The sequence below is a fragment of the Varanus komodoensis genome, unplaced genomic scaffold, assembly GCF_004798865.1.
Source record: "Varanus komodoensis strain SLA01 unplaced genomic scaffold, ASM479886v1 scaffold20_1, whole genome shotgun sequence".
NCBI classification, from domain to species: domain Eukaryota; kingdom Metazoa; phylum Chordata; class Lepidosauria; order Squamata; family Varanidae; genus Varanus; species Varanus komodoensis.
Genome location: NW_025335587.1, coordinates 8,941,594 through 8,966,666, shown reverse-complemented (window position 1 = coordinate 8,966,666; position 25,073 = coordinate 8,941,594). Strand labels below are relative to the sequence as shown.

The 25,073-nt window shown below is 40.0% G+C and overlaps 1 protein-coding gene across 4 annotated transcripts; it reads left to right on the top strand.

Moving 5' to 3' along the window:
• Positions 1 to 7,594: 7,594 nt before the first annotated feature.
• TM2D1 (TM2 domain containing 1) lies at positions 7,595 to 24,712 on the top strand. 4 transcript variants are annotated; one of them, XR_006414747.1, is made up of 8 exons: positions 7,641 to 7,847; positions 9,647 to 9,720; positions 10,156 to 10,264; positions 14,753 to 14,844; positions 18,518 to 18,591; positions 20,382 to 20,500; positions 23,516 to 23,579; positions 23,818 to 24,712. XR_006414747.1 is itself a non-coding variant. In XM_044430261.1 (7 exons), the coding sequence occupies exons 1-6, from the start codon at positions 7,687 to 7,689 to the stop codon at positions 20,490 to 20,492; spliced, it is 621 nt and encodes a 206-aa protein (XP_044286196.1). In that variant the 5' UTR covers positions 7,641 to 7,686; the 3' UTR covers positions 20,493 to 20,500; positions 22,480 to 23,507. The 4 variants fall into 4 exon arrangements, 3 of the variants coding, with proteins under 3 accessions (XP_044286197.1, XP_044286196.1, XP_044286195.1); XM_044430261.1 differs by lacking the exons at positions 23,516 to 23,579; positions 23,818 to 24,712 and adding an exon at positions 22,480 to 23,507; XM_044430260.1 differs by lacking the exon at positions 23,516 to 23,579 and having other exon boundaries at positions 7,653 to 7,847.
• Positions 24,713 to 25,073: the final 361 nt, after the last annotated feature.

Here is a 25,073-nt window from a genome sequence, read left to right as displayed (position 1 = left end):
AAGCAAAGGATGGAGTGATCACTCGCATCCTTTGCTTTGAGATCAGGGGACTGGGGACGTGCAGCAGGTCAAGCACTAGAAGCTGGGACTTCAAGAGGGCCAACTTTGGCCAACTGAAGGCCAGACTGGGGAAAGTCTCCTGGGATAGGTTACTGGAAGGTAAGCGAGTTGAGGAGGGGTGGATAGCACTCAAAAGGGAGGTTTTGGAGGCACAAGCCTTGACGATACCTCTAGTCAGCAAGGTGGGGAGGCGGAGGAGAGTGCCGCCATGGATGTGAAAGGAGGTGGTTAAAGGGATTAGACGAAAGAGGAACCTCCACAGGAAATGGGTACTGGGGGAAATAGACAAAAGGGTACACCGGGAGGAGGAGGCCCGTTGCAGAAGGATTCTTCACAAGGCTAAGGCTGATCAGGAGCTGAGACTTGCCAAGAATATCAAGAGCAACAAAAAGGGCTTCTTTCAGCATATAAATAGGAAGAGGAAGGGGAGACAAGTGGTGGGACCACTAAATAAGGAGGAAGGAGATCCAGTGACTGATATGAGGGAACAGGCACAGATGCTAAATAACTATTTTGCCTCTGTGTTCTCCCCAAAGCAGGACAGGGGATATCCGCATAGGAGATTAGATGAGGCTGGGGACTTAGGGGCACATATTAGAGTCCCCCCCCTTGAAGTTGAGGGGCTCCTCAGGGCATTGAACATTACAAAGGCGCCAGGCCCTGACGGGTTACACCCGAGAGTGCTTCGAGAGTTGGCAGGGGTTCTCTCACGCCCGCTGGCCTCCATTTTTGAGACTTCGTGGAGAATGGGTGAAGTTCCAGAGGATTGGAGGGTGACATCAGTGGTCCCAATTTTCAAAAAGGGTAGTAGAAAGGACATGGGGAATTACAGACCGGTTAGCCTTACGTCCGTTGTAGGAAAAACAATGGAAAGGCTCATAATAGAGAGAGATCTAGTGATGCTAGATAGGGAAGGGAGGCTGACAGCCACACAACATGGTTTCCGCAAAAACAGGTCCTGCCAGACAAACCTTGTGGGATTCTATGACAAGGCTTCGAGATGGCTAGATGGAGGGGATGCAGTGGATGTGGTATACCTGGATTTTAGCAAGGCCTTTGACAAAGTGCCCCATGATATCCTGGTGGAGAAACTGAGGAGTTTTGGGATACACCAAAGCACTGTCCGGTGGATTAGGGCATGGTTGACTTACCGAAAGCAGAAGGTAACCATTAGCGGGGAATCATCAGGATGGCGGCCAGTAACAAGTGGGGTCCCCCGGAGCTCTGTCCTGGGGCCGATCCTGTTTAATCTTTTCATTAACAACTTGGAAGAAGGGGTGAACAGTCTGCTGATCAAATTCGCACTAAAACTGCGAGCGGTGGCCACAACTGAGCAGCAGGTACTCCAGATCCAAAAGGATCTGGACAGACTATGGAAGTGGGCAGGAGACAACAGGATGACGTTCAATGTGGATAAGTGCAATTTCTTGCACTTGGGGCATAGGGATAGGTGTCATAAGTACAGCTTAGGTGACAAATGGCTGGAGAGCAGCACTTGTGAAAGGGACCTCGGGGTACTGGTTGACTGCAGGCTAAACATGAGTCAGCAGTGTGATGCGGTGGTCAAGAGGGCGAACGCCACCCTTGGTTGCATAGCCAGAAGTGTGGCTTCTAGATCAAGAGAGGTATTACTACCACTCTACATGACTCTGGTGCGCCCGCAATTGGAGTATTGTGTTCAGTTTTGGGCCCCTCATTACAGAAAGGATATAGCCAGGTTGGAGTCAGTGCAGCGTAGGGCCACAAGGTTGGTGGCCGGTTTGCAGGGGTTGCAGTATGAGGCGAGACTGAGGGAACTGGGTCTCTTCAGCCTGGAGAAGAGGAGACTCAGAGGGGATCTGTTGGCGACATACAGGTATGTGAGGGGATGTCACATGGAGATGGGTAGAGACGTGTTCACCCCTGCAGAGGAAGGCAGGACATGCTCCAATGGAGCAAAGCTCAGGGAGCCAAGGTTCCATTTGGATGCCAGGAAGCACTTCCTGACAGTCAGGACCCCGAGGGTGTGGAATGGGCTTCCACGAGAGGTTGTTGAGGCCCCATTGGTGTGGGTGTTCAAGGATAGGCTGGACATCCACATGGTGGGCATGTCGTGAGCGGAGCCGGCTGGTGCCGGAGGTCAGACTAGATGGCCCGGGAGGTCCCTTCTGACTCTCTCTGTTTCTATGTTTCTATGTGTGGTCTCTCACATACATACCACATCCCCAGAGTGCTTTCCTCCATCTGTTGACACACAAGCACCCCTGAAACCATCATGCATACATATATACATGTACTGGCACATCTCTTCCCTGAGCAGTCACACTCCATTTTCTTTCGATGCTCTTCAAATGCCTCCTGAACCCTCCCCTCAAAAGGACACTACACCCTGTTCTCTCCCCAGCCACTGCTGATTTCCCGATGTTCTTCCTGCCTGTGGGCTTTCCAGATCCCCACACCCACCCCTACCTGCCTACCTGCCCACAGCTCTCTTCAGTTCCCTAATGACAAGAAAAAAGGACAGGAGTCCTTTTCAGCTTCCTCTCATTTCTTGGTGACTAGGTATACTGCAAAGCAAGGCATTAGGCTACAATCACTTGTCATCTTTATTTCTGTCCCATGTGAAGACAGGAGGCATTCATGGGGAACAGAGACTGAAGTTGTTGGAAGTCTTCATTTGCTTTCACGCAATCCCTGCTGCTGATAAGAACCTTTCCATTTTTAAAAGAAAAAAAGCAAAGGTGGGATAGGGTTAGGGCACTTCAGCAGGCACCTAGGAAACTGCCTGCAGTTGCACTGCTGCCCATAGGCACTATGTTGACTATGCCCAGACTAAAAGGACTAAAATCCAAATGTTATCTCTGTTATTTACAAAAGAATAAAAGATTCATTACAAATAAGTATGATCTATTCAGGCCAGCAATGAATTAACAAAGCATAATTGATCGTGTATATAAACTACTAACTGCGGGCAGGCAATTACTTTCTATAGTGAATTAGTCATTCCAGGCTCCAGTTAGCCCAGAACAGTCACAGTGCAATCTGGTGGAAGAAAATTAATCATACTGAGGTCAATGGGCATCACTGCCGGGCAATCTCATTGAACCCAAACATTCAGGCTTCATGTCTCAAATACAGTGGTACCTCAGCTCATGAACGTCTCAGTTCATGACCAAATCGGGTCATGAATAGAAATTAAAAAAAAAATTCCTCGGTTCGTGAACTCTGCATCAGGTGATGATCGCAATCGTGCCTGTCTTCCCTGCACTGGCACGATCGTGGTCGTGATTGGGGGGCGGAGGAGATGGCCGCGATCTTGCTGGGGGGAATGGCCACGATTGTGCTCGGGGTTGGGGGGAGATGGCCGTGATTGCGCCTGTCTTCCCTGCCTGAGCATGACCACAATGGCATTCGTCTATGGTCACAATTGTGCTCACACTTGTGCAGGGAACATGGGCGTGATCGCGGTCATGCTTGTGCAGGGAAGACAGGCATGTTCACGGTCATGCTCGGGGGTGGGGGAGATGGCTCCAATCGCACCCGTCTTCTTTGTGATTAAAAAAAAATATTTACAGAATGGATTAACTTTATTTACATTGAACCTTATAGGGAGATTTGACTTAGCTCATGACCAATTTGGGTCGCGACCAGAGACCTGGAACGGATTGAGTTCGTGAGCCAAGGTACCACTGTATCAAAATAATTCCCACATGGTAGCTTGCCTGGAGTCCCTGTGGCCTTCATAATGCCTTTTACAGAAGCACAACAACTGCCATGTTTGCCACGGACTGTAAGATTTAAATGTACCTACACCCAGTCTGAGGTTTAAAATCTTTTGAATTATTGTATTGTAATACATACTGCATGGTTTCACAGGGTTATTCAAAGTAGCAGTCCTATGGACACTTACAGTATTCATCATTTTGACTTTTCTACCTTTTGTTATACAGGGTGGTGCAGAGAAATGGGAAATATTAGAACTAGGAGTTGGGAACCCCATTGTTTGGAACCAGTGCAACCTCAATTAGAACTTCTTTCCATTAGTTATAATGGAGTGGTGGATTGGTGTGCAACGAGTGTTCGCTGTAAAAGTCTTTTATAAGAATTTTGATAGTGTGACTGCTGCACAAAGGGAAGTTCAGCATCATTACAAGTTAGGACATCATGATTGTGTCCTGTCTGCTCATGCAATTACAACATGGGTGCGTAATTTCGAAGAAGTGGGTTTGGCCTTAAAAAAGAAGTCCCCAGGTGGTGTTTGAATGGCCCACACATCATATTGAGACTACCATCATGTGAGCCCTCACCGCTCTGTTCGACAACACACATCATCACTACATTTGGAGTGACAAAGCATGCAAAGAATACTGCACAAGTTGAAGTTCCATCCTTACAAATTGTGGATTGTACAGGAACTCAGACCCAATGGAAAACAGATTCATGATGTTATCTTTAAGACATAAAATGAATATTGAATGAATATTGATTACCATCATTAATTGCATATCCTGTACAATGCATTTCATCATAAAATGTATAATGTGGTTATTCATGCATTGAATATCAATTGAAAATTTCCTGTTTCCCTGTATTACAGGTTGCAAATGAAATACATTTCACTGGCTTTGTTATCGCTTGAAGTATATAAGATACTCAATGCAGATGCAAAATATTTTGAAAAATGCTTCCACCAACTATTAACTCAAGGGCTCCATGTGGATGCAAAGGGAGCACATACTTCTGCAAGGCTCTGAACCATAGAGTAAGCCCAATAAACACTGTCAATGTCTGAATTATATCCATTTCCTATCTTGCACATGAATCATTTGGCATACGTAAATGGAGAAAGGGTATTACAAGCATACAATAATCCATATCACAATATGCAGAACAAAGTTATGAACTCTTGATGGTACAGCCAGTGCTACTAAGTCCTATGATCCTGTTGCTGCAGTAGACATTGGAGCCTCACTAGGATATGTTGCATGACCTTTGAGTGATTTTTCTAGGATAACATGGCAGTCCTTCTTCATGTACTGGTGAGGCATGAATTTTGGAACTGAAGGCAATGATCAGTGGTGCTTCATTACTTTTTATGTTGGGCCTAACCCTGGAACAGGTTATTCATGAATATCCATTTGTATCTGTTAATTTCTTACAGGTATTATTCTTTTAAAAATGCTGGATGAAAATAGTGTTTGCTCAAAAGACTGGGGTAAATGTAGTTATCTAAAGCTTTTCAGTGGATAATTTTATTATATTTATATCATGCCTTTTTTCTCTTCAAGGAACTCAAATTATTATTTTTATTTATTTGATTTTTATCTCACCCCATTAGCCATAAGACTCTCTTATGTAAAAATAACACAATTCTCCTACTCCTCTCGATCTTATTTTCACAACAACAACCTTGTGGGGTAGGTTGGGCTGAGAGTCTGTGATTGGCCCAAAGGCAACCAGTGAACTCTATGGCTGAATGGGGACTAGAAACTGGATCTCCTGAGTTGCAGCACAGCACTCTTAACCACTACATCACAGTGGCTCAGTAATGGGGCATATTTATGTGCTTGCAATGGTAGCTCAAACTATATAGCTTAAGTCTAGTTCTTGTAGATTATGTTTCCATCACATAATTGTATTTCCAGAAAGTGACCCTGTTGTACATACTGTTAATTTTGGAAATATAGCTGTTAGTGGATAGCTGGGTATCCCAATCCTTGGTAAGTCTATTGGAAGGAAGTCTCACAGATTTCAGTAGAGCTTTCCCAAGTGAAGCTGCAATCTATACACACTTCCCTGGATGTAAGTCCTATTGTACTCAGTGGAACTTATTTCTAAGTAGGTTTGTGTCAAGTAGAAGTCTCACTGCATCCAGTGCAACACAGGAAAAATGAGCCCCAGGAAAAATAAGCAGTCACCTGCCTCAGCTCTTGTGTGTACTATTGGCCTCTGTGTCCCAGACTGGGCATTTTCCAGGACTTCAGCAACCTGACACATATATATTTCTTTACCTTTAAGGTGCCATTAGACTCTTCGTTGTTTTTGCTGCAAGACATAAGGCATAATCCTAAGTAAGTTTAGACAGAAAAAAAAGCTCTGCAATTCTTAGTAGGGCTAGCAGAGGAGTGCTGTAAATTCTAGGGCTTTTCATTTGCCTAAACCTGAATAGGGTAAGTCATCATACATACTGGTACCTGTTTCCTCATACCACATACCAGTCCTCTGTTATTCTGCTCTCCTTATACAAATCTTTGGTGTGATCACCCTTAGAAAATTGTGTTCAGTTCTTGTCATCTTACCTGAAAAATGACATTACTGAGTTGAAAAAAGTGCAGAGAAGTGCAACTAAAATGGGGCGGGGGTGCTGGGACAACTGCCCTGTGAGGAGTGGCTACAAGCAACTGCTTAGCTTAGAAAAATGTGAGAAAGGGGAGACATTATAGAGATATGCAGGGAGATATTTTTTCTCCCTCTTCCATAACACTAGAATCCGGAGTCATCGCATAAAGCGGATTGGTGAGAGCTTCAGGGCAGATAAAAAGCAATTTTTAACACAACATATAATTAAACTATGGAATTCAGTGCCACGGGAATTACAGATGGCCATCAATTTGGATGGCTTGAAAAGGGGATTGGACAAATTCATGGAGGAGGCTATCAGTGGCTGCTAGCCTGGCTACCTCCATTACCAAAGATGGCATGCCTGCATACACAGTTGCTTGGGAGATGCTTTGCACAGGTGTTTTGCCTCCGTGCCAACGGACTGACTGCTGGACCGGATGGCACACTGGCTTTTATCTTCTTCGTAGATTGATTTCGAAGTAGTATACGTCGATTCCTTTCCGAACATCTTATTCAAGCTAAGATTCCAGTTAGGGCTGCCAGCCAACTGTTGCTATTCTTTAGGCAACTGTCTTGTATCTAACCACGCAACACTAGTACGTTCCCTTGGGTTCAGTGGGACATACTCTTCCGAACAGTTAGGTTTAGGGTTGCAACACTTAGAAGTTTTCCTCGTGCAAATGTCCGGGGCAGGTGAACCTCCAAATTTGCTGCTCGTCACAGTTGTTGACAGCACTAGTGCCTGCTAACTATATTTGGCCTCTGCAGAGAAAAAGTGTATGGATGGAACCAACGAGTTCACAAGGGATCATGACCGTTGAGGATGTGTAAATTTCACATTTCCCTTTGTCTTTACTCTCTACGTACAGACTCCCCGTTCCTGCCCACCTCCTGGATTTATTTTATGATTCCCCTGTCAGCCTTTTGTTTACGATACTCTACTTTGGGTCGGAGGAGAAGCAGGCATTGGTCAGTCACATTGCCCCGCCCCCTCAGAACACCCATCTTATTTAAGGGCAGTTGAGCTTCCTCTCGTTCTTTTGCATGAGGATATCCATCTTTACTAAGGGTGGCCGACTTTTTATCGCATTGCTTCTCTAAGCCATTGACGGAAATAAAGTGGTAGGTCTGGATCTTCAGGCCCTTTATAGGAGAAGCAGCAAACGACATCTTTGTTTTGGGCAATCGAGCCTTTTCCTGGAAGAACAACTCCACCTTTTCTTCCCTCCCACGTGCCTGCTGCGGGCCTATACCGGGACACAATAGAACACTAGAGTCAGCTGACAAGGAGGCGTGTAGTTCAATATGGCAGCCCTGCAGGAGAAGTTACTGTCTGGGAGCGAGAGAAAGAAACGTAGCGTCGTCGCTTTGTGGTCTGTGGGAGCCTTGTGGCTGGCTTGTCTCACAACGCGAGCTGGGGCAGGTGGCGATCCATCGCTGAAATGCGAAGACCTGCGAATTGGCCAATATCCTGAAGCTGTGAGGACGCGAAGTAGAACCAGGTTGCCATGGTGATGGGCCCTACACTGGGCTGGGGAGGGTTAAAGGGATTGCCGCCGTTTTTCTTGGCCGAGCTCCGGTGGTTTAAAGGCAGCATCGCAGGCGAACATGCAAGGCTCTCCTGCCTCCTCAAGGGTATGCTGAGGAGAAGCTGCACCTGTTGACACTGCAGACAGCTTTAAAAGATGCAGTAGCCCTGCCTGAGGGAGAAAAAGTTATAAAGAGGCAAGGTATGGGGCATAGTTATTTGGGTTGTGTGGTTAGTTTTGGATTGCAAGCAGTGAAACCATCAGGTAAGACTGTCTAAACCTTGCTGTGGTTTAAATGTGTGGAAAAAATATTTGGGCAGAGCAGGAAAAGGAATAAGTCATTTCTTGCATGTGCAGACAAAGATAAACAGATTAAAAATATCAGTTACATCGTTGTGATTGTGCCTCATTTTGTAACAACTTGGAGCAGCTGTCACATTATTTGGTGATGTGGTGTTCTGGAAAAAAATAGCACCAATAAAATTATAGTTAGTTATACTACAAGACATATCAATTAAGCTTTCTCTTATTTGTTTGCTTAACAATGCAAAACCTGTGGATGTAGTGAAGTAGCAGTTAAATGCTAATATAGTTGGATGAGTGTTATGCTGTAAATTTAATCACTTGCCCACCACCTGTCTTTTGCCTGGTGCATCATTTTTAATGTAAGATAAACATATATGAAGATGATTATAATGAAAGCATATTTTATAAAAACATTGCTATACAATGCTTGGGGATTGATTTCTAGAGAAGAATTGCAAAGGGTCAGAGGAAATGACAAAGAGCACACAACTTCTTCAAGAATGTCATTTAAGTTCTCATAAACCATGGCAGAAAAAAACAAAGCTATTGGAAGCAGGTATCTTGAAAGTCCTGAATAGTAAAGAAAGAAGTAAGGTGTGTTTGATATGATTATTGGTTATTGTGATGTTCTTAATTATTTCAGTGCAGACATAGTTCCTTGACACAAGGCCATATGTGTGTTTATTAGAAAAAAGTCACTCAGTGGAACTTATTTGTACAATCTTGTACGCACTTTCCTGGAAGTGAGGGAGATCAAACACATACTTGTCAGTTAACATGCCTAGGATTGCACTGTAAAAGCTGGGTTATAACGAAATTTTATTGGAATAGTTCTTTCAACTCCCTGTGCTTCTTTTCACTCTTGTTTTGTAATGACTAGGTGCAATACAAACATATGTTACTGTTCTGTGTGCCACCTGTGGTGTGACGTGCACAGTGTAACAGCACTAATGGTCACAGCTAGCACTTCCCTTGTTGTAAATACTCTGAGGAAGCTTGCTGTGTTTTATAATATCTAATATGTGAACTGTAACATATTTTCAAACAGATAGCTGTATGACTTGTGTGTTTCTGTACCCTTTCATTCAGCAACTAAGATGAGAAGGAAAACTGGTTACTGATTCCTTTGGTAAAGCCAGGTATATTGGTTAGAGTGTTGGACTGGGAACCTGGAGGTTCAGGTTCTGGTTCTTGCTCAGTCATGAAGCTCACTGGGGTGATTTTCAGCCAGTTGCTGGCTAATCTACCTCACAGGGTTGTTGTGAGGCTAATGTGGATTAGACAAGAACCTTGTAAGCCTTGGGTTCCTTGCAAGGGAAGAAAAGTGGGGTAGAAATTTAATGTTAATAATTATGATCATGATGTGGTGGTGCTGTTGAATACTTGTGTAGAAACTCACTTTACATTTTTTTATCCTTAATCATTGAAACATATATTTGTGAAGATCCTAAAATAGACAATGAGACACAAGAACCCTTGAAGTGTACGAATCATACTGCATATGGTAAGAATTATAGTAATCTAATGCTTTTATTCTTCTTAATGCAGTTTATTATTTGACCAAATACCACTGATTATCAGGATATATACACTAATCCCCTCCTTGATCAGTCATGTATGTTCTTTTGACAGTGATCACTAGTAAGTATAGTAAAGCTGGGCTACATATATTTCTCCAAGCACATTCTAATATCATATGTCAGGGAGTCTGTGATCCCATACTATGGTTTTGCCATACTAGTCATTGCCTTTTAATCTTAATTTGTAAGGCTTGATTTCTAAATTATGTCGCTTGAATTTAATTGGTTTAAATAACCTATCAAGTTATTCTGTGTTGCTAGCCATCTTGTTAAAAACATGCCAATACTTCTTTCATGTGTTATGTTTGAGGCCTTTCTGTAGAGTTCAACAGAGAATGATGTTCTTTTTACACCCTCAGTTGCCTGTCTTCCAGCACCAAATATTACATGCAAGGATTTCAATGGGAGTGAAACACAATTCACAGGAACTGAAATAGGATTTTACAAGCCTGTAGAATGTCGAAACGTGTAAGTGAAATTTGAATTTAATGCATAATTGTTACGATCACAATAAACTTTATCCCTATTATAATATTTTAATTGGGAAGTTGTTTTGTATATTGCAGTTACTTTGTTTGAAATGTGGTTAGTCTTCCTCTTTTTTGTAGATGAGACTAGTAATCCATCTCTTTTAATCAACTGTAGTAAATTACTTCACATTGATGGACCAACTGACATATTTGGGATCAGAAAGGACTTATTCCCATCCCCCCAAGTAATTTGGCTCATTTTATCCTTTATTGATAGCTTTGCTTTCTTGTTTAGTAACTGTTCTATAACTCTGTTAATTTCCTTCATAGTTGCTGTTTTTCTGATTTAATCTTATTTCTACAATCTGCCTGTTTATATTTAAATATGGGAAGCAGACACAACTGCTCAGAAATTCTAAGTAATGTCATTATTAAGTGGTTAGTGTTACCACAACCGATTAAAAAAAGATATTGTGGTTTGTCTAATTTATAAAACAGTTTTATGCATATCTGCTCAGAAGTCCCATGAGTTCACTTGGAGATTCACAGGAGGTTGCAGCCTTAATGACTTGTTACTTTGGAAAAATGTCTTTAGGGCACAATAGTATGGCTTGCACAAGGAGGGCAAGGAAACTAGGCTGGGAAGACTTCAGGCTAGGTCATATCCCGCCCTCTGGTCTATTCCCATTCCGCCATTCAAATGTCCCCTTTTATTCTTTTGTGAAGATGTTTCTCCAGCTTCATAAAGTAGCAGCTGATATGATTCTTTCTGTGCCTGCCATGAGGGGCAGTGGAGTAAGAGCTCTATTTCCCAGTTCTAAAATCGGAGCTTTCCTCCAACCTCAGAGCTGGGTATTCTGCGATATCCTATGACCTCTCAGACGCTGCATAGGAGCCAAAGTATCGGTTCCTGTACGTTATTAAATTCAGTCAGATACAAGCAGACAAGCCAAGGCTTCCGAGTAGGCCCTACTTATTTTTTTCTACATTCTAGAAATAATTGTTTTTATATATTATATACCTGTGTTATACTTCAGACCAAAAGTCTTTTTAATATATCATTTTATTGCTAGGCTTTCAGTGCAGCTAGTTGAAAGTGACCAGGCTAAAACAGTAGTCAAATGTACAGGGTGAAGCACTGCAAAATAGTAGGTACATGGTTTTATTGTGCATTTGTTTTCTTTTGTTGTAGTGTCTGATTATTTTTATTAATGGTTTGTTTTTTATATAAAATGTTTACCTGAAAGGCCAAATATAAAAATACACAGATTCACACCTATTCTTCTAGCTGTTCAAGCAGTTTTTCATTTGACCTGTCCTTCTGGGGTGCCTTGCCAGGAGGGCACTCAAATACACAGTATTGAAATAATTCCGGTTCTTGGGAAAGAGATCTCAGGAAGGGAAGATTACTGCTGAGACCTTTGGCAAATGACTTTACAGGCTATGGCAAAGATCCGTTTTTGTATCTTTTACTATTCAGTATGTACATGAAGCCACCAGAAGAAGCCATCTGGCAATTTGAGCTTAGCATCTTCATTGTTCAATGTACTGACAATATCCCACTCAATTCCATCAGATTCTAGGGAAGTGAAGCTTACTAATGGACTGGATAGGTGACTTGATGAAGATTTTTAATGAACAAAGTGAAAGTTGATCAAGATAATCAGAAAATACTTTTGACTAAGTGGCAGGAAGGCTTACCTAGAAGTAGGTGTCTAAATGGAGTTGCATGTCCTTTAAACATCTGTGGCAATGTCCAAGAATGCCTCTTACATTCAAATTGTGCTACTGTAACATGTTATGCATGTTTCAAAGGTCTGCTTTTGAAAAGGGCTCAGAAACTAAAATCAGTCCAATATGCAGCATTCAGACTTCTAACAGGCCTAACATTTAATTTGGCTATGATTCCCACTTGGCTACCTTTTTTCTGTGCCCAGATCAAGGTGTTGGTGCTTTGGTGGAGTCTGAGTTTGATTCTTGATGTTACTGATTCTGCACACTCAGTCTCGGTGAACTACATCTATGGCCAGCACTTAATTAGGAATACAAACAAAAACTCTGGGATTTTTTGAAACCCACATTAGACCAGTGTTCTTGGTGCGTTATTTGAATACCTTTTCCTACTTTCATGCTAAACTACTGAATTTGGCTCAGTGGAAACTCCTCTGTGGGTATCGCCACTAGAACACACAAGTTGGTAGGTAGCAATTTTGAAAATCAACTAAAGCATAATTACAGCCTCTTTTTACAGTTGAGGTCAATTAGTTGCCTGTTTTCTGTTGATATGCACAAGCCACCTATATGAATTATTCAGATGTGTAATTATGGTGAAAATTATACAATGAGCAGTTAATGAACAAATATGGAGAATTAATCATGCAGTTCTTGGAATCTGAGCATTAGTTTTGCTAGTCTCTGTGGACTAGACCTCACTGGCTGGGCTTTATTTATTTATTTTATTTATTAAAACATTTTTATGCCGCCCCATTCGTTGAAGCCTCGGGGCGGCTCACAACAATAAATTAAGACAATATCAATTAAAATATATACATTAGAATAAAATAAGCCGCCCTGGCCAAATAAAATTCAATAGTATTAACATTTAAAATGCTGCTTAAATAAAAAGGTCTTTGCCTGGTGCCGAAAAACAAATAACGACGGCGCCAGGCGGACCTCTCTGGGGAGCGCATTCCATAACTTAGGCGCCACCGCTGAGAAAGCCCTCCTCCGAGTAACCACCCTCCTAATTTCCTTCACTGAGGGCTCCCGGAGGAGGGCCTCTCCCGCTGATCTCAGGGGGCGGCTGGGCATATATGGATGTAAGCACTCCTTCAGGTAACCAGGACCCAAGCCATTTAGGGCTTTATAGGTCATCACCAACACCTTGAATTGGGCCCGGACTTCAATGGGAAGCCAGTGAAGCTGATGGAGAACTGGAGTCATGTGAACATAACATCCAGTCCCCGTCAGCAGTCTGGCAGCTCTATTTTGAACCAATTGAAGTATCTGGACCATCTTCGAGGGTAGCCCCACGTAGACCGCGTTACAGAAGTCAAGACGGGAAGTCACCAGTGCATGAGTCACTGTTGCGAGGCAGTCATACTCCAGATAGGGGCGCAGCTGATGAATCAGCCGAAGCTGGAGGAAAGCGCTCCTTGCTGCTGCTGTTACCTGAGCTTCGAGTGAAAGCTCCGGGTCGAGGAGCACTCCCAAGCTGCGGACCTTATCCCTAGGAGGGAGTGCAACCCCGTTCAGGACAAGGTTCAATTCACCTTCTCCGAAGCCTGAACCACCAACCAACAGGACCTCCGTCTTGTCTGGATTGAGCTTCAGTTTATTGGCCCTCATCCGGCCCATTACCTCGGCCAGGCACTGGTTCAGTACAGCCACTGCCTCACCTGGATTGGTGGAAAACGAGAGGTAGAGCTGGGTATCATCAGCGTACTGATGTTTCCGCAGCCCACACCTCCTGATGACCTCTCCCAGCGGTTTCATGTAGATGTTGAACAGCAAAGGGGACAAAATGGACCCCTGCGGTACTCCATGGCATAGCTGCCATGGCGCAGAGCCATAGTCCCCCAGCACCACCTTCTGGAATCGGCCATTGAGATAGGAGCGGAACCACTGCAAAGCAGTGCCTCCGACCCCCAATCCCGCAAGCCTATCCAGAAGGATACCATGGTCGATGGTATCGAAAGCCGCTGAGAGGTCCAGGAGAACCAACAGGGACGCACTCCCCCTGTCCTTCTCCCTGCACAGGGCGACCAAGGCAGATTCAGTACCGTACCCGGGTCTGAAGCCGGACTGAAATGGGTCCAGATAATCAGTTTCATCCAAGAGTGCTTGGAGTTGTCCCGCCACCACTCGCTCTAACACCTTGCCCAGAAACGGGATGTTGGCCACTGGTTTATAATTTTGCCACTTTGACTTGACCTGTTGATACTGGCTGGGTTCAGTTTGGGAATAGACCACAGCAGGAGATGACAGAAAGCTCTGTTGTGTGTCTTTTCAGCTGCCACAGTTATATGCTGTAGACCTGATTAAGCAATAGGAAGCACAGGAATAAGATCTTTGCAGGCACTCTTGCTTATCGACTCTTTGACTACAACATGTGGAATTGGAGTTTGTTGTCATCCTTACTTCTTCTGGTAGCACATGAGAAAGATATAACACATATCTGGACTGTGACATGATGGATTTTGAAACATTTTTTAAAGTAGGTCAAACTGGGATATGTATAAAATTCTATTAGAGTTTTATTTTATTTTGTCACAGTAATAGTTACACTAATTATCTTACCTTGAAATGCTTCCTTGTTTACATTGCCTTAAACTATTATAAATATGGTAATACTGTAAATCTTGGTTCTAAAAATGTTATTTGAAACTGTTAGGCTTAAATAGATGACTGAACATTGTTTGGAATGATTTAATGATAGTTTAACAAATTGGTTCAGCTGCATTTCTCTCCTATTTTTTGTTTCTAGAAATGGTTATTCTTATAAAGTAGCAGTAGCTCTTTCTTTATTTCTTGGATGGTTGGGAGCAGATAGATTTTATCTAGGATATCCTGCATTGGGTGAGTGTCCTTTTTTCTTTCAAATTTTTGTCTACAGTCCACTTCAGTAATAGTATATGTATAAAGCTGGTATATGAACAGCCTACTGGTTGCAAGTCTCATTCCACACATAAGAAGAACACTGTAAAGAGTATGTGTATATGTATTATTAAGCTGTTAAAAGGAATGGATGGGTTTTGTATGTGCATAACACATTTTAGAATACCTTAGGGATGGAGAAGAATATAGGAAAAATTAAATGTTGCACGAATAGGCATCAGTAGTGCTAACACATCAGGATGATGATTGCAGGCAGAAAGTGGTGTATAAATTGGGAAAAACAGTTACAAAATTGCCAATACAACATCCAATACCAAACAATAAAATAGCAGAAACAATAAAAAGTCTTTGACTACAGACCAGCAGTAAATTAACAGTAATTTAATTAAAAAGAGATTGAAACAAACCAGTTCTTAAGATCCTACTTAAAACAGTGAGTAAACCAGGCAAACCTCCAAACATGGAGTTCCATAGTGGCAGGGTTGCCACATGAAACTGCTCTGCTCTTCTTTGTCCAACCAAATGATCTTACTGACAGGTTCTGCCCTATTATACATTATGTAAATTACAAACATTTGGAAAAACACTTGCTAGTCCCAGGAAACACTCTGAACTTCCATTGCAAAGGACTTAAATTTGAAGAATGACCTTTAAAAGTAGGGTTAATGGGTCCTTCAAGCACATATTGTTTCATGGAACAGTGAAAGAATCTCCTGGTAGCATTTTTTTTGTCTTTTCTTCCACATTTTGGAAAATTCTTTACAGTGGCAGTAAAAATTAGATCTCCAGGACTTTTGAACTTCAACTCCAGCATTCCTAATGATTAGCTAAGCTAGCAGGGGTTTCTGCCCATCCCCGGTTTGCAACACATGAGTGGTAAAAGATAGCAGGATACTATAGAACTGATAGATTCCATTTGGAAAATGATCTTTCAGGAAGTGTGTTTCTAGATAACAGCACTTTGACATGTAAGACACTTCTGGGGCTTCTAAAATGCAAACTGCCATGCAGAAAGTATTCTAACATTTAATTGATTTGATAGTTCAGTAAAAACTTTCTGACCTAAATTGTGTATTTTAATTTTTGTTAACAAATTGGAGCATGTTACTTTTCTCTTATTTCTAAACTCTTTATTACCACTAAGTAATTTGATGGTAACTGCCCTTGCTGATTTGAGACATTACTGGCAGCAGTAGTGCTTATGCTTTTATTTGCTTGACTAAAGTTTTAATTACCTTTTGCCCACATTTTCATAAGACATGCCATTTGACTGGAAACCTTTCAGATTATAGAGTGTAATATTGCTATTTCCCAAAGGAATACCAATGATTAAATTTGTATGTTAGACAAATAAATAGTTCTGAGGGTCTGGTGTTTTATTATAACACTTACACACATAGAACATTCCAACATAAGCAAATAGCTTGTTCCAAAGCCTTTCCTAAGTTCCATAACCTTGGGGTTGTTTCCAGCTATTCAGTACTGCATTTATACTTCTTGTATCACTTTTTTTTCCTGACTGCCCCCTAGACAAGGGCATTGTCATTTCTGGGTACTACATAACACAAGACAGACTTTTAGCATTTAATAAATCTAAAATACTCGTAGAACTGCAAGTACATTCATCTCTGGATGTAAGTATTCTATAAGGATGGAGTTGTTTGTCCAGTGTATTATAGGACACCATAACTAAAGTTGCAATTAATTGATACTTTCTATTGCTTTCCAGTTTTGTTTATTCTAACAATCTGGTTGTTGGCTTTACGAGAAATGGTATTGAAGGTAGTATAAAATTCTGTACAAATGTCATACATCATAAAAGGAAAAAACAGAGGTAACACATGCCATTAAGCAAAATCAGCAATGAGTTCAGCAGCCAGCAGGCCATCTTCAGAGAGAGAATCCTCATGAAATCAACCACGTACCAGAATTAATTGACAAAACTTCCATAACCCTGAGTAAACAGGATAGATATTGCTAACAAAAGCATAGTAGTGAGGAAGTAAGGCTTTGGGTCCATGGGCAGCTGCAAGCACAGGAAAAAGCTACCTGTCTAACTACCTGGAAGATGGTGTCTGATGAGTATCTCTGTTGCCAGCCAAGTTCATGTGGGAGCAGGACAGGTATAATGCAGTCTTACACACATATGCCCAGAAGTAAGCTCCATTTAATTCAATAGGTGTAAGATGGTTGCATTAGGATTTTAAAGGTAAAATAATGAAACTTCAAATTGTGCTCAGAACCAAACTGGGAGTAAGTGAAGCTCTTTAAGTATAATTTGGTCGTACTGGTGATCTGCCAACCACCTGTCAACCAAACTGAACTCGTTACAGTATATTTCTGAACTTTACATAACTAGGCTAGTTATTCCTTTCCAGGATGAGATATAGTTTTAGCTGTCATTGCTACCTGAGGAAATAACCAGTGTTGATAGAAAACATTAAATTGCTTTTTCTAGATTAGCTTTGTTATCACTACATCATTATGTATATACAGTCTTGCTACTAAATGCAAGTATTCAAGTTTATGTAAGAACCAGGATTACATAGGACACTTCTGTAACTTGAATCATATCTTGTCACAAAGTATATTTAGTATGGTTTGCTGGTATCTTAGTTTTTAGAAACTTTTAAAAAGATTTTAAAATTTGAAGTAATATTGCCTGTGCTCAGACAAAATATATAAAGAGTGGGCTTTTTGAATTCTGAAGTATCGAATGCTTTATATTCTAATATGTTCTGCTTCTCTAGGCCAAACTAGACATGATGTATTTGCAGAATTAACAGTTGTATGGAATTTTTTAACTTTTAAAATTAAAGTTCAGTTTGGAAATCTCATTTAGGTTAGGACCATAGTATGTCCTGATCTGCAAAACTAAAAGGAAAGCTTCCAATGGTATTATTGAGAGCTTTACTTTCAGTACAAATAGCAGGCAATTAGTCCACCATTCCACTCTAACATAGATAACGCCCAAGAGTAAGGAGACACCTTAGAGGTGACACCAAAAACACCATCCTGGTTTTGTCCCTAAGGTATGCAAGAATACTTGCATAGTTTGCTTATACTACTTCAGTATTGAAGTTACTTACATGGTCCTTCACAGGTTGTTATGTGCATCTATAATGTGGATCTAGGTATTCAGTCCCTTAAATTACTGAACATATTTTGCTATGGGTAGTCTCCAACAAAACCTCTCCTTGACAAATTCTTGTAAAGAGTTGCAGCTCTTGTGTCAAAAAAAATTGTGTCCAAAAATTGTCCCCTGTGTATATATTCTATTTTCCAGCATCTGTTCTTCACAACTGTTCCTCACATTTAGGGGATTTCAGATATTCTGCTTAGTGTTCTGTTTCTATTGAGTGTATGTACATTCTGTAATGGGGAGATAATCAAACAAAAGTTTGGAAAAATGCAATTTTACTGGTTATATTCCTTTCAATAACATATAGGTGCTTTTAAGGAATGAAAGATGTTTTGAACAAACTATGATTGTTGTAAGCCGCCCCGAGGTTTCGGCAAGGGGCGGCATAGAAATGTTATAATAATAATAATAATAATAATAATATTCCTGTACAGAAACTGTAATATTTTAAAACAAAATTGCTCAATGATATAATTGTCACTTTATTCACAGGTCTGTTAAAATTCTGCACAGTAGGATTTTGTGGAATTGGTAGTTTGATTGATTTCATTCTAATTTCAATGCAGGTAAGTTCACCACATCAGGATAAAAGTGATTGAAAGGATCCAGAAAATGACAAGATTCTACAATGAACTTGTGCTAATTTGGTAGAATAGTTGGCTTCTCTTACTTGAATAATGGACTCCCATATCATAAACTACTTTTTAAACTCATCTCAATTTCAAGAACAGTTTGCCATAAGGCCTGTGGTTGTTTAAACAACAACAACCAAGTGCAACAAATTACATTCGTTGGTGTGGGAATGGGAACTCTGGCCACTGTTGTTTATCAATGTGTTACTGATTTCTGAACAGTAGTTATGCAGCTATACAATACTTATGTCATTTGATACTGTATATTCCCTATCCCTATTTCCCATGTCTCTATCATTGCTGGGAAATGTGAATAAGTAAGATTAAGAAAGGGGGATGAAAAAGAGGCAAAAACACTGATAAAACCTAAGAGGTTCCCATGTTACTTTCTTTTTCTCTTTTAGAATACAGATTCAGTACTTTGGAAAATTATGCCTTCTAGGCCTATACTTATTAGGCATTTTGCCACTACTGAAAGCCTAGAGATCCATAATTTCCAATTCTTATTTTGGGCCTATATCACAGATGTGTAGCCAAGCAATGTAGTGTCTAATCCACAATGTGTGCCAGCCTGGAAATATATACCTTGCCATTCTTTTATATTTGTCTGAGATAGCACTGTCAAATCATAAGAATTAAAGTGGGCTCCTGTAGAATGTACCTTCAATGGTAGGTTGAATTTCACAAATCAATAGTATCCAGTAGGTCCTAAAATAATCCACTTGTGTGTTTAAAATGCTAAGACAGAACAACCTTCTACTACCCTGAACAGATTTGTGTTTTCTTCACATTCCATACCTTGTGTGTTATCAGTATAAAAAATGTAGCAAAAATTTTTATACCTATAGGTTAACCATATCTTAAGGTTGCGGATAAAACTCAAGACTTGTGGTCAAAAATTTGTCAGTCGGTAGTGTTACAGCTACTCTGTTCTGCCCTTGACACTTGTTAACATGGTACATTGGTGATTAATACATGTTATTGGAAAATGCTTATACTGTCTTGATTGAAAATACTATAGGAAGATTTGAGTAGAAGAACTTGCAACAGATGTATTTTGCACCTGCTAGCTCAGAATGGGTTGTGATAGAGATTTTAAGATCAATATTTAGGCCTGTAAGATTCCAGAAATATGCTATTCTGGTCTTAGATTTAAGAGGGTTTCTCAAAACAATTTCATGTTGGTAGATTTTGCTCAGTGACATTGCAGAGGAAGAAGTATATAGATGTTCTGTACAATTTAGAAGTTAAATCATTTGATCCCTTTGATTTAAATTTTTGTGTTCATGCTGCTTGACATCTCTATAAAGTCATGTTAGTATTCAGGAAAAATGATGCAATGTTTAAAATATGTATTTAGTAACTGTGGGCAATAATACCTCATGCTGCCTGCAAAGTAGGGGTCCTACTTCTAGCATAATAGGAAGCTAATAGATTCTGAAGCAGGCAGAAACTAGCAGAAATGCTCATTTTCAGCTGAAGCAGAAGCTTGCAGAAGAGATCTATAGGACAATCAAAGTGTCGAATCAGCTAATAAGTGACTTCACTTGAAAAAGAATTCCAGTTAAAGAATTGTTGGAGTATTTTTTTTTTTTTTTTTTTTTTTGGTAGCTCTAATAAGAGGTGGTTATTTCTTATTGAGGGCTGGGTGCTGGTTTGTTGTGACACACAGTAGTGAAACTAGATGTTTAAAAGCCATAAACCTGTAATATTTTCTCTTTTAGATTGTGGGACCTTCAGATGGCTCTAGTTACATCATAGATTATTATGGAGCAAGACTTACCAGACTGAGTATTACTAATGAGACATTCAGAAAACCTCAAGTATACCCATAAGCCTTTTGGTAAGTACCTCAATTTGGGTATATGAAAGATTCTTTTGTTGATTGATAATCCTAACTTATTTGTATAAAATTGCACACGGAAGGGAATATACCAACCCATGCTTTTCCCTTCATTGAAATGAGGGTTGCTAGAATTGCTTGAAAAAATTCATCGATTAACTGATTGATTCTAAACCAGAAAGACCTTTAATTTGATTTAGGACCTTTAATTTAGTTTACTTTTGTTGTAATGAGCTGCTTACTCCTTTTGCCTTACCCCCACTGCTTTTTAAACTTGTGTGAATGTATACAGTAGTTCACAATGAGGTTAAAAAAGAATAAGAACATTTTTTTCCATGTGCCTGAATACGCACCAAATATTTTTTTCATAATATTTATGCTGCAATTTGTATGTATTGCTTTTTATTATTAGATTTAATGCACAATCCTATATGAGCAAGATTAAACTACATATTTGTCAAGGAAGTCTAGCAAACAAGCTTTGTAGTTTAGAATCTCATTACACAGCTGTGATGACTCTTCGCATCATGTATATTTTCCAGCACTTAATGGTCATTACCTATGAAATCTGATGCTTTATTTACTTTTTGTTTGGTCTCCCATATTATGTAAGGTGGGTTTTTGTTTTTTTTTGAAAGAAATTTGTTTTGCCCTTTAACTGGTATTTTCTTGGTTTCCCAGGAAGCCTGCTTAACATTTCATTGCAAATCTCAGACTGTGGTCCAGTGGACAGCATGCCTAGCTTGGGCTTACTATCAGCTGTACATGGCAGGCAATCATATGCATAAGCTGTTTTAGAGTTTACAGTGGGGTACCTTAATATTGTTGTTATAGCATTATTCCATAGACCATAATATTTGCTTGCAGTTTCATGACTGTTCCAGTTGTTTGATTAATTTCATTAGGAGTTCAGCCCTTTTCTGTGTTAACAAAATTGTGATAGTGATGCATAAAAAGAAGACATCATTAAGGGTAGGATGTTTGGCTGCCTACTAAGTACTAGTTTGTTCAGTGCACACTGGCACACTGATGCAGTGATGTGAACTAGCTTCACACACATGCAGATCAGCTGGCCTTCAGGGTTGTCAACACATCTGGGTTTCTTCCATTGATCATGCCTCGCTTCACCTTTGGGGAAGTTCAGCATCAGCTCCTGTTTTTAATTCACAAGTGCAGCCTTTTTCCCACCGAAGTGGGTACCCATTTATCTACTCACGTATTGCATTCTTTTGAAATGCTGGTTTGGCTGGAACTAGAGGCATGTGATGGTAGCTTGCTCTGTTCCACGCTTCAGGGCTCAAACTGCCGGAGTGTTGGCCATTCCTGGTTGGCACATCCAGTATCATTAAGACTACACTACCACATCTCACAGTTGTATAGTAAATTCACTTTTTAAAAATTGTATTTATTTTCACAAAATACATTAGAAAGAAAAATGTATAGGAAAAAGAAAAAAATGTATAGGAAAAGGGATGCCATGGGATAGTATATAATTTCAGTATATAACAAGTTAACAAAAAGGCAAAAATTTCTGCTATGATCACATTTAAGTAATTCAATTTATAATCGTTCTGATACAGATTATTCTATAAAACTAATTGTGGCTAATATAACTTTGGTGTTAGAGTAAAAATCACTGACAGCTAATCATAGGCATTAGTTAAATTGCTTATAATATGCTTTCCGTTTTTCAATAAATTCTTTAGCAGGTTTTCTATTTATATAATCGGTTAGTTTTGCCGTTATTGCATACTCAGCTAGCTTGTTTTTCCATTCTTCAACAGGAAGAATTGTTGAGTTTCAATGTCATATTGGAGAAGTAAATTTACTTATTAACCTGCCTTTCTAAGGCAGTTCGAATAAATAAGTATAATTATTTCACTTCCTGCATGTATTTCTTAAAATGCATTTTATATGGACTAAACTAAGCCAATTTCCACTTGTGCAACAGCAGTTTCTCCTCCCTTTTTCTCTTGCAGCCTTCTTCATGCCCAAATCCTCTGTAGAAGCCCCCAATTGAAGGTGCATACGGGTGGCTACAGGTGCAAGTGGAAATTTATTCTGCTAGCACTGTCCATCCTTTTGGCTGAAAGCCATTACACACATCCCTATGTAACCGTAATTAAGAAAATCTGCACTGAGTTGGTACTCATGAGCTACAATTATATCTGTTCAATATGTTTAACTCATATATAGTAAAGTCCTATGCATGTAGGATTTTTTCCCCATCTAATTTGCAGCATGTTTCAGCTAGGTGTCTGAACATGCATAGGATTGTGCCTTAAAATATGTACTTGAGCTTTAACCCCAGAGAGCCATTCTCTGTCAATAAGGCAAAGGCCTAAGTGAAGTCTTTCAAGTAACACCACAGTTCATGTTTTTGTATATGGATTTTATTCCCAAAGCCTAGCTCTGTCCTTTTCTAGCCAAATTCAGCTACTTCCTTGGTATCATTGATATGATACACACTAGTAATCTGGCTTTACTTAACCAATATAATATAATTTAGAATTTAATTTCAGAAAATGTGAGTGATTTTACATTCACACTGGTTTTTTGTAGAGTGAGTTTCCAGGCATGTAAAAGTAAACTAGAATCACACATAGACAAAGGATAATATTGGATTGTATGAGGTCAAGTGTCATTCCATAGTTTTAATAATGAAATGTCTACAAATCTCAGCAGCTAGCCTGTGAATAAGAAAGAGCCTCTCTACAGTATTCCAAACTACATCCACAGATCTATTCATTAGGGCCATCTCCCCTGCAGCGATGAGCAGAACATGACATAGTACACATATCACCCTGTCCCAAGCTCTCATTTGTGCTGTGATCTGGAGAAGGTAAGAAACAGTGTCTCTCTTCTGGGCAGTAGAAGATGGACTGTTTCTAATTATCCTTTCTGCAGTGCATCAAGCCCACATTTGTGAACTGCTGTTTGGAAAGATTATAAGGTACAGCTTTTGACAAAGACAGTGTTTGGTTCCCCTACCCTTTTGCCTCTTGTTTCCTGTAGGTGGAGCCAAACCCCATAGCTGGATAACCTAAGGCCAGTTGAAGCTAGTGCATTTGAAACTCAGGTATAAACACTGATTTATACAAGACAAGAAGAACAAGGCATTTAGTGAGAATTTACACTAAATTCTCCTTTAGCCTTAGGTGGTAATGGTAGGAAAACAATGGAATGCTTTTTAGTGCAATGGTACATTCTGGATTCTTTTCCACAAGCTAATAGTAAAAATACAAACAGATAAAATTAGTTAAAAGAAAGCGACTATTAAAAAGGCAGGAGTTTATTGATGTGTTGATTTCTTTCAGAATAAACTCTGCATCTTTCATTCTGGTGTGAAGAAGATTCCTGAAAAATAAATAACGCAAGGGGACTGCCATCAAAGGACATGCTATGATGGAAGCATCTGGATCATCAACATAGGCTGCAAACTGTGAAAACTAACACAAAAAGTGTTAGGGTTCTTGTGCCGTGGTTTTAACAATAACTGTAGACCTATTGAGAAGACAATGACTTTCCTTTAAATTATTTGGTTAAATAAGAATAAACAGTGGATACAATTTATGGCAAATATATGCAGTACTGTAAAATGAATTAAATACCAGTTGTATAAAAGCTCTGTGTGGGTGGGGAGTGGGGAGAGGAGGGGGAACAAGAACATACAGGGAAAGACAGGAAGAAATTATTTTACATTCAGCATCCCTTTCCCTACTGCTACTTTTAAAAGCAAGATAATTCAAACAGAAAATGTTGTGTTACAGATGCACCAAGTTCCAGCTAATTCGTTCTCCCGCACATTGAGCACATCCTGTACTTTTGGCAAAAAGTTGACTGGATATTTAAAAACTGCGAATTGCTCTGAAAGTTTCACATAGTCGGTTATGGGCCATGTGTGTTTGATCAAAATTCAATTACTGCACTGTGCCAGGCTTGGAAATCTATCATTGCAAGTTATGAAGTATGATGAAATAAGCGACTCTAATTGGTTCAGTATGGGGAGCAGTCTCAACCAAGCTTGTTATTATAAATAGCTTCCTGTGTTAAAGGTTCTCTGGAGCTTAAGTGTCTTGGCTCACTACCTTCAAAAAAATAAGAATATTGTTCCCAGGAATGCTTACATCACTATCCTTCTTTGCTATTCTGAATCTAATGTTCATAATATTTCATCTTGTTGTTCTTGAAGAATATAAACAATGGACATTGCTGCCTTTTCTCTTGTCTTTTTGTTACTTCTTTCAGTCAAAGTATCTTAAGTCCCATATATACAGTGTTATAGAGATTTTTAAGTGCAGCTGCTGTTACTGGTAATTCCTTTGTTGTTGACTATGATTGCCACTTGGGAAATTAAGCTACTGTTCAAAATTGAGTCTACTTTATAGGAGGGGGAAAGCATTGTGGCAATGAACAAAGATTCTCACTTGTTAAATATATGACTGAAAGTTTGTTCAGTTTGTATGTGAATACTCTAAAGTTTTAGAAGTCTTATGTACTAGAAGTAGTGTCTGTTCTGTTCTCATTTCACAATAAAAGCCAACAGTGAAGGGCTGAGCACAGAAGAATCATT

Bases quoted from the DNA above. Each gene is read 5' to 3' on its own strand.
- TM2D1 (XM_044430260.1), top strand. From the start codon at position 7,687: ATGGCAGCCCTGCAGGAGAAGTTACTGTCTGGGAGCGAGAGAAAGAAA. The intron at 9,721-10,155 runs GTAAGAATTATA...TTACACCCTCAG, and splicing joins TACGAATCATACTGCATATG to TTGCCTGTCTTCCAGCACCA. The intron at 18,592-20,381 runs GTAAGTTCACCA...TTTCTCTTTTAG, and splicing joins TCATTCTAATTTCAATGCAG to ATTGTGGGACCTTCAGATGG.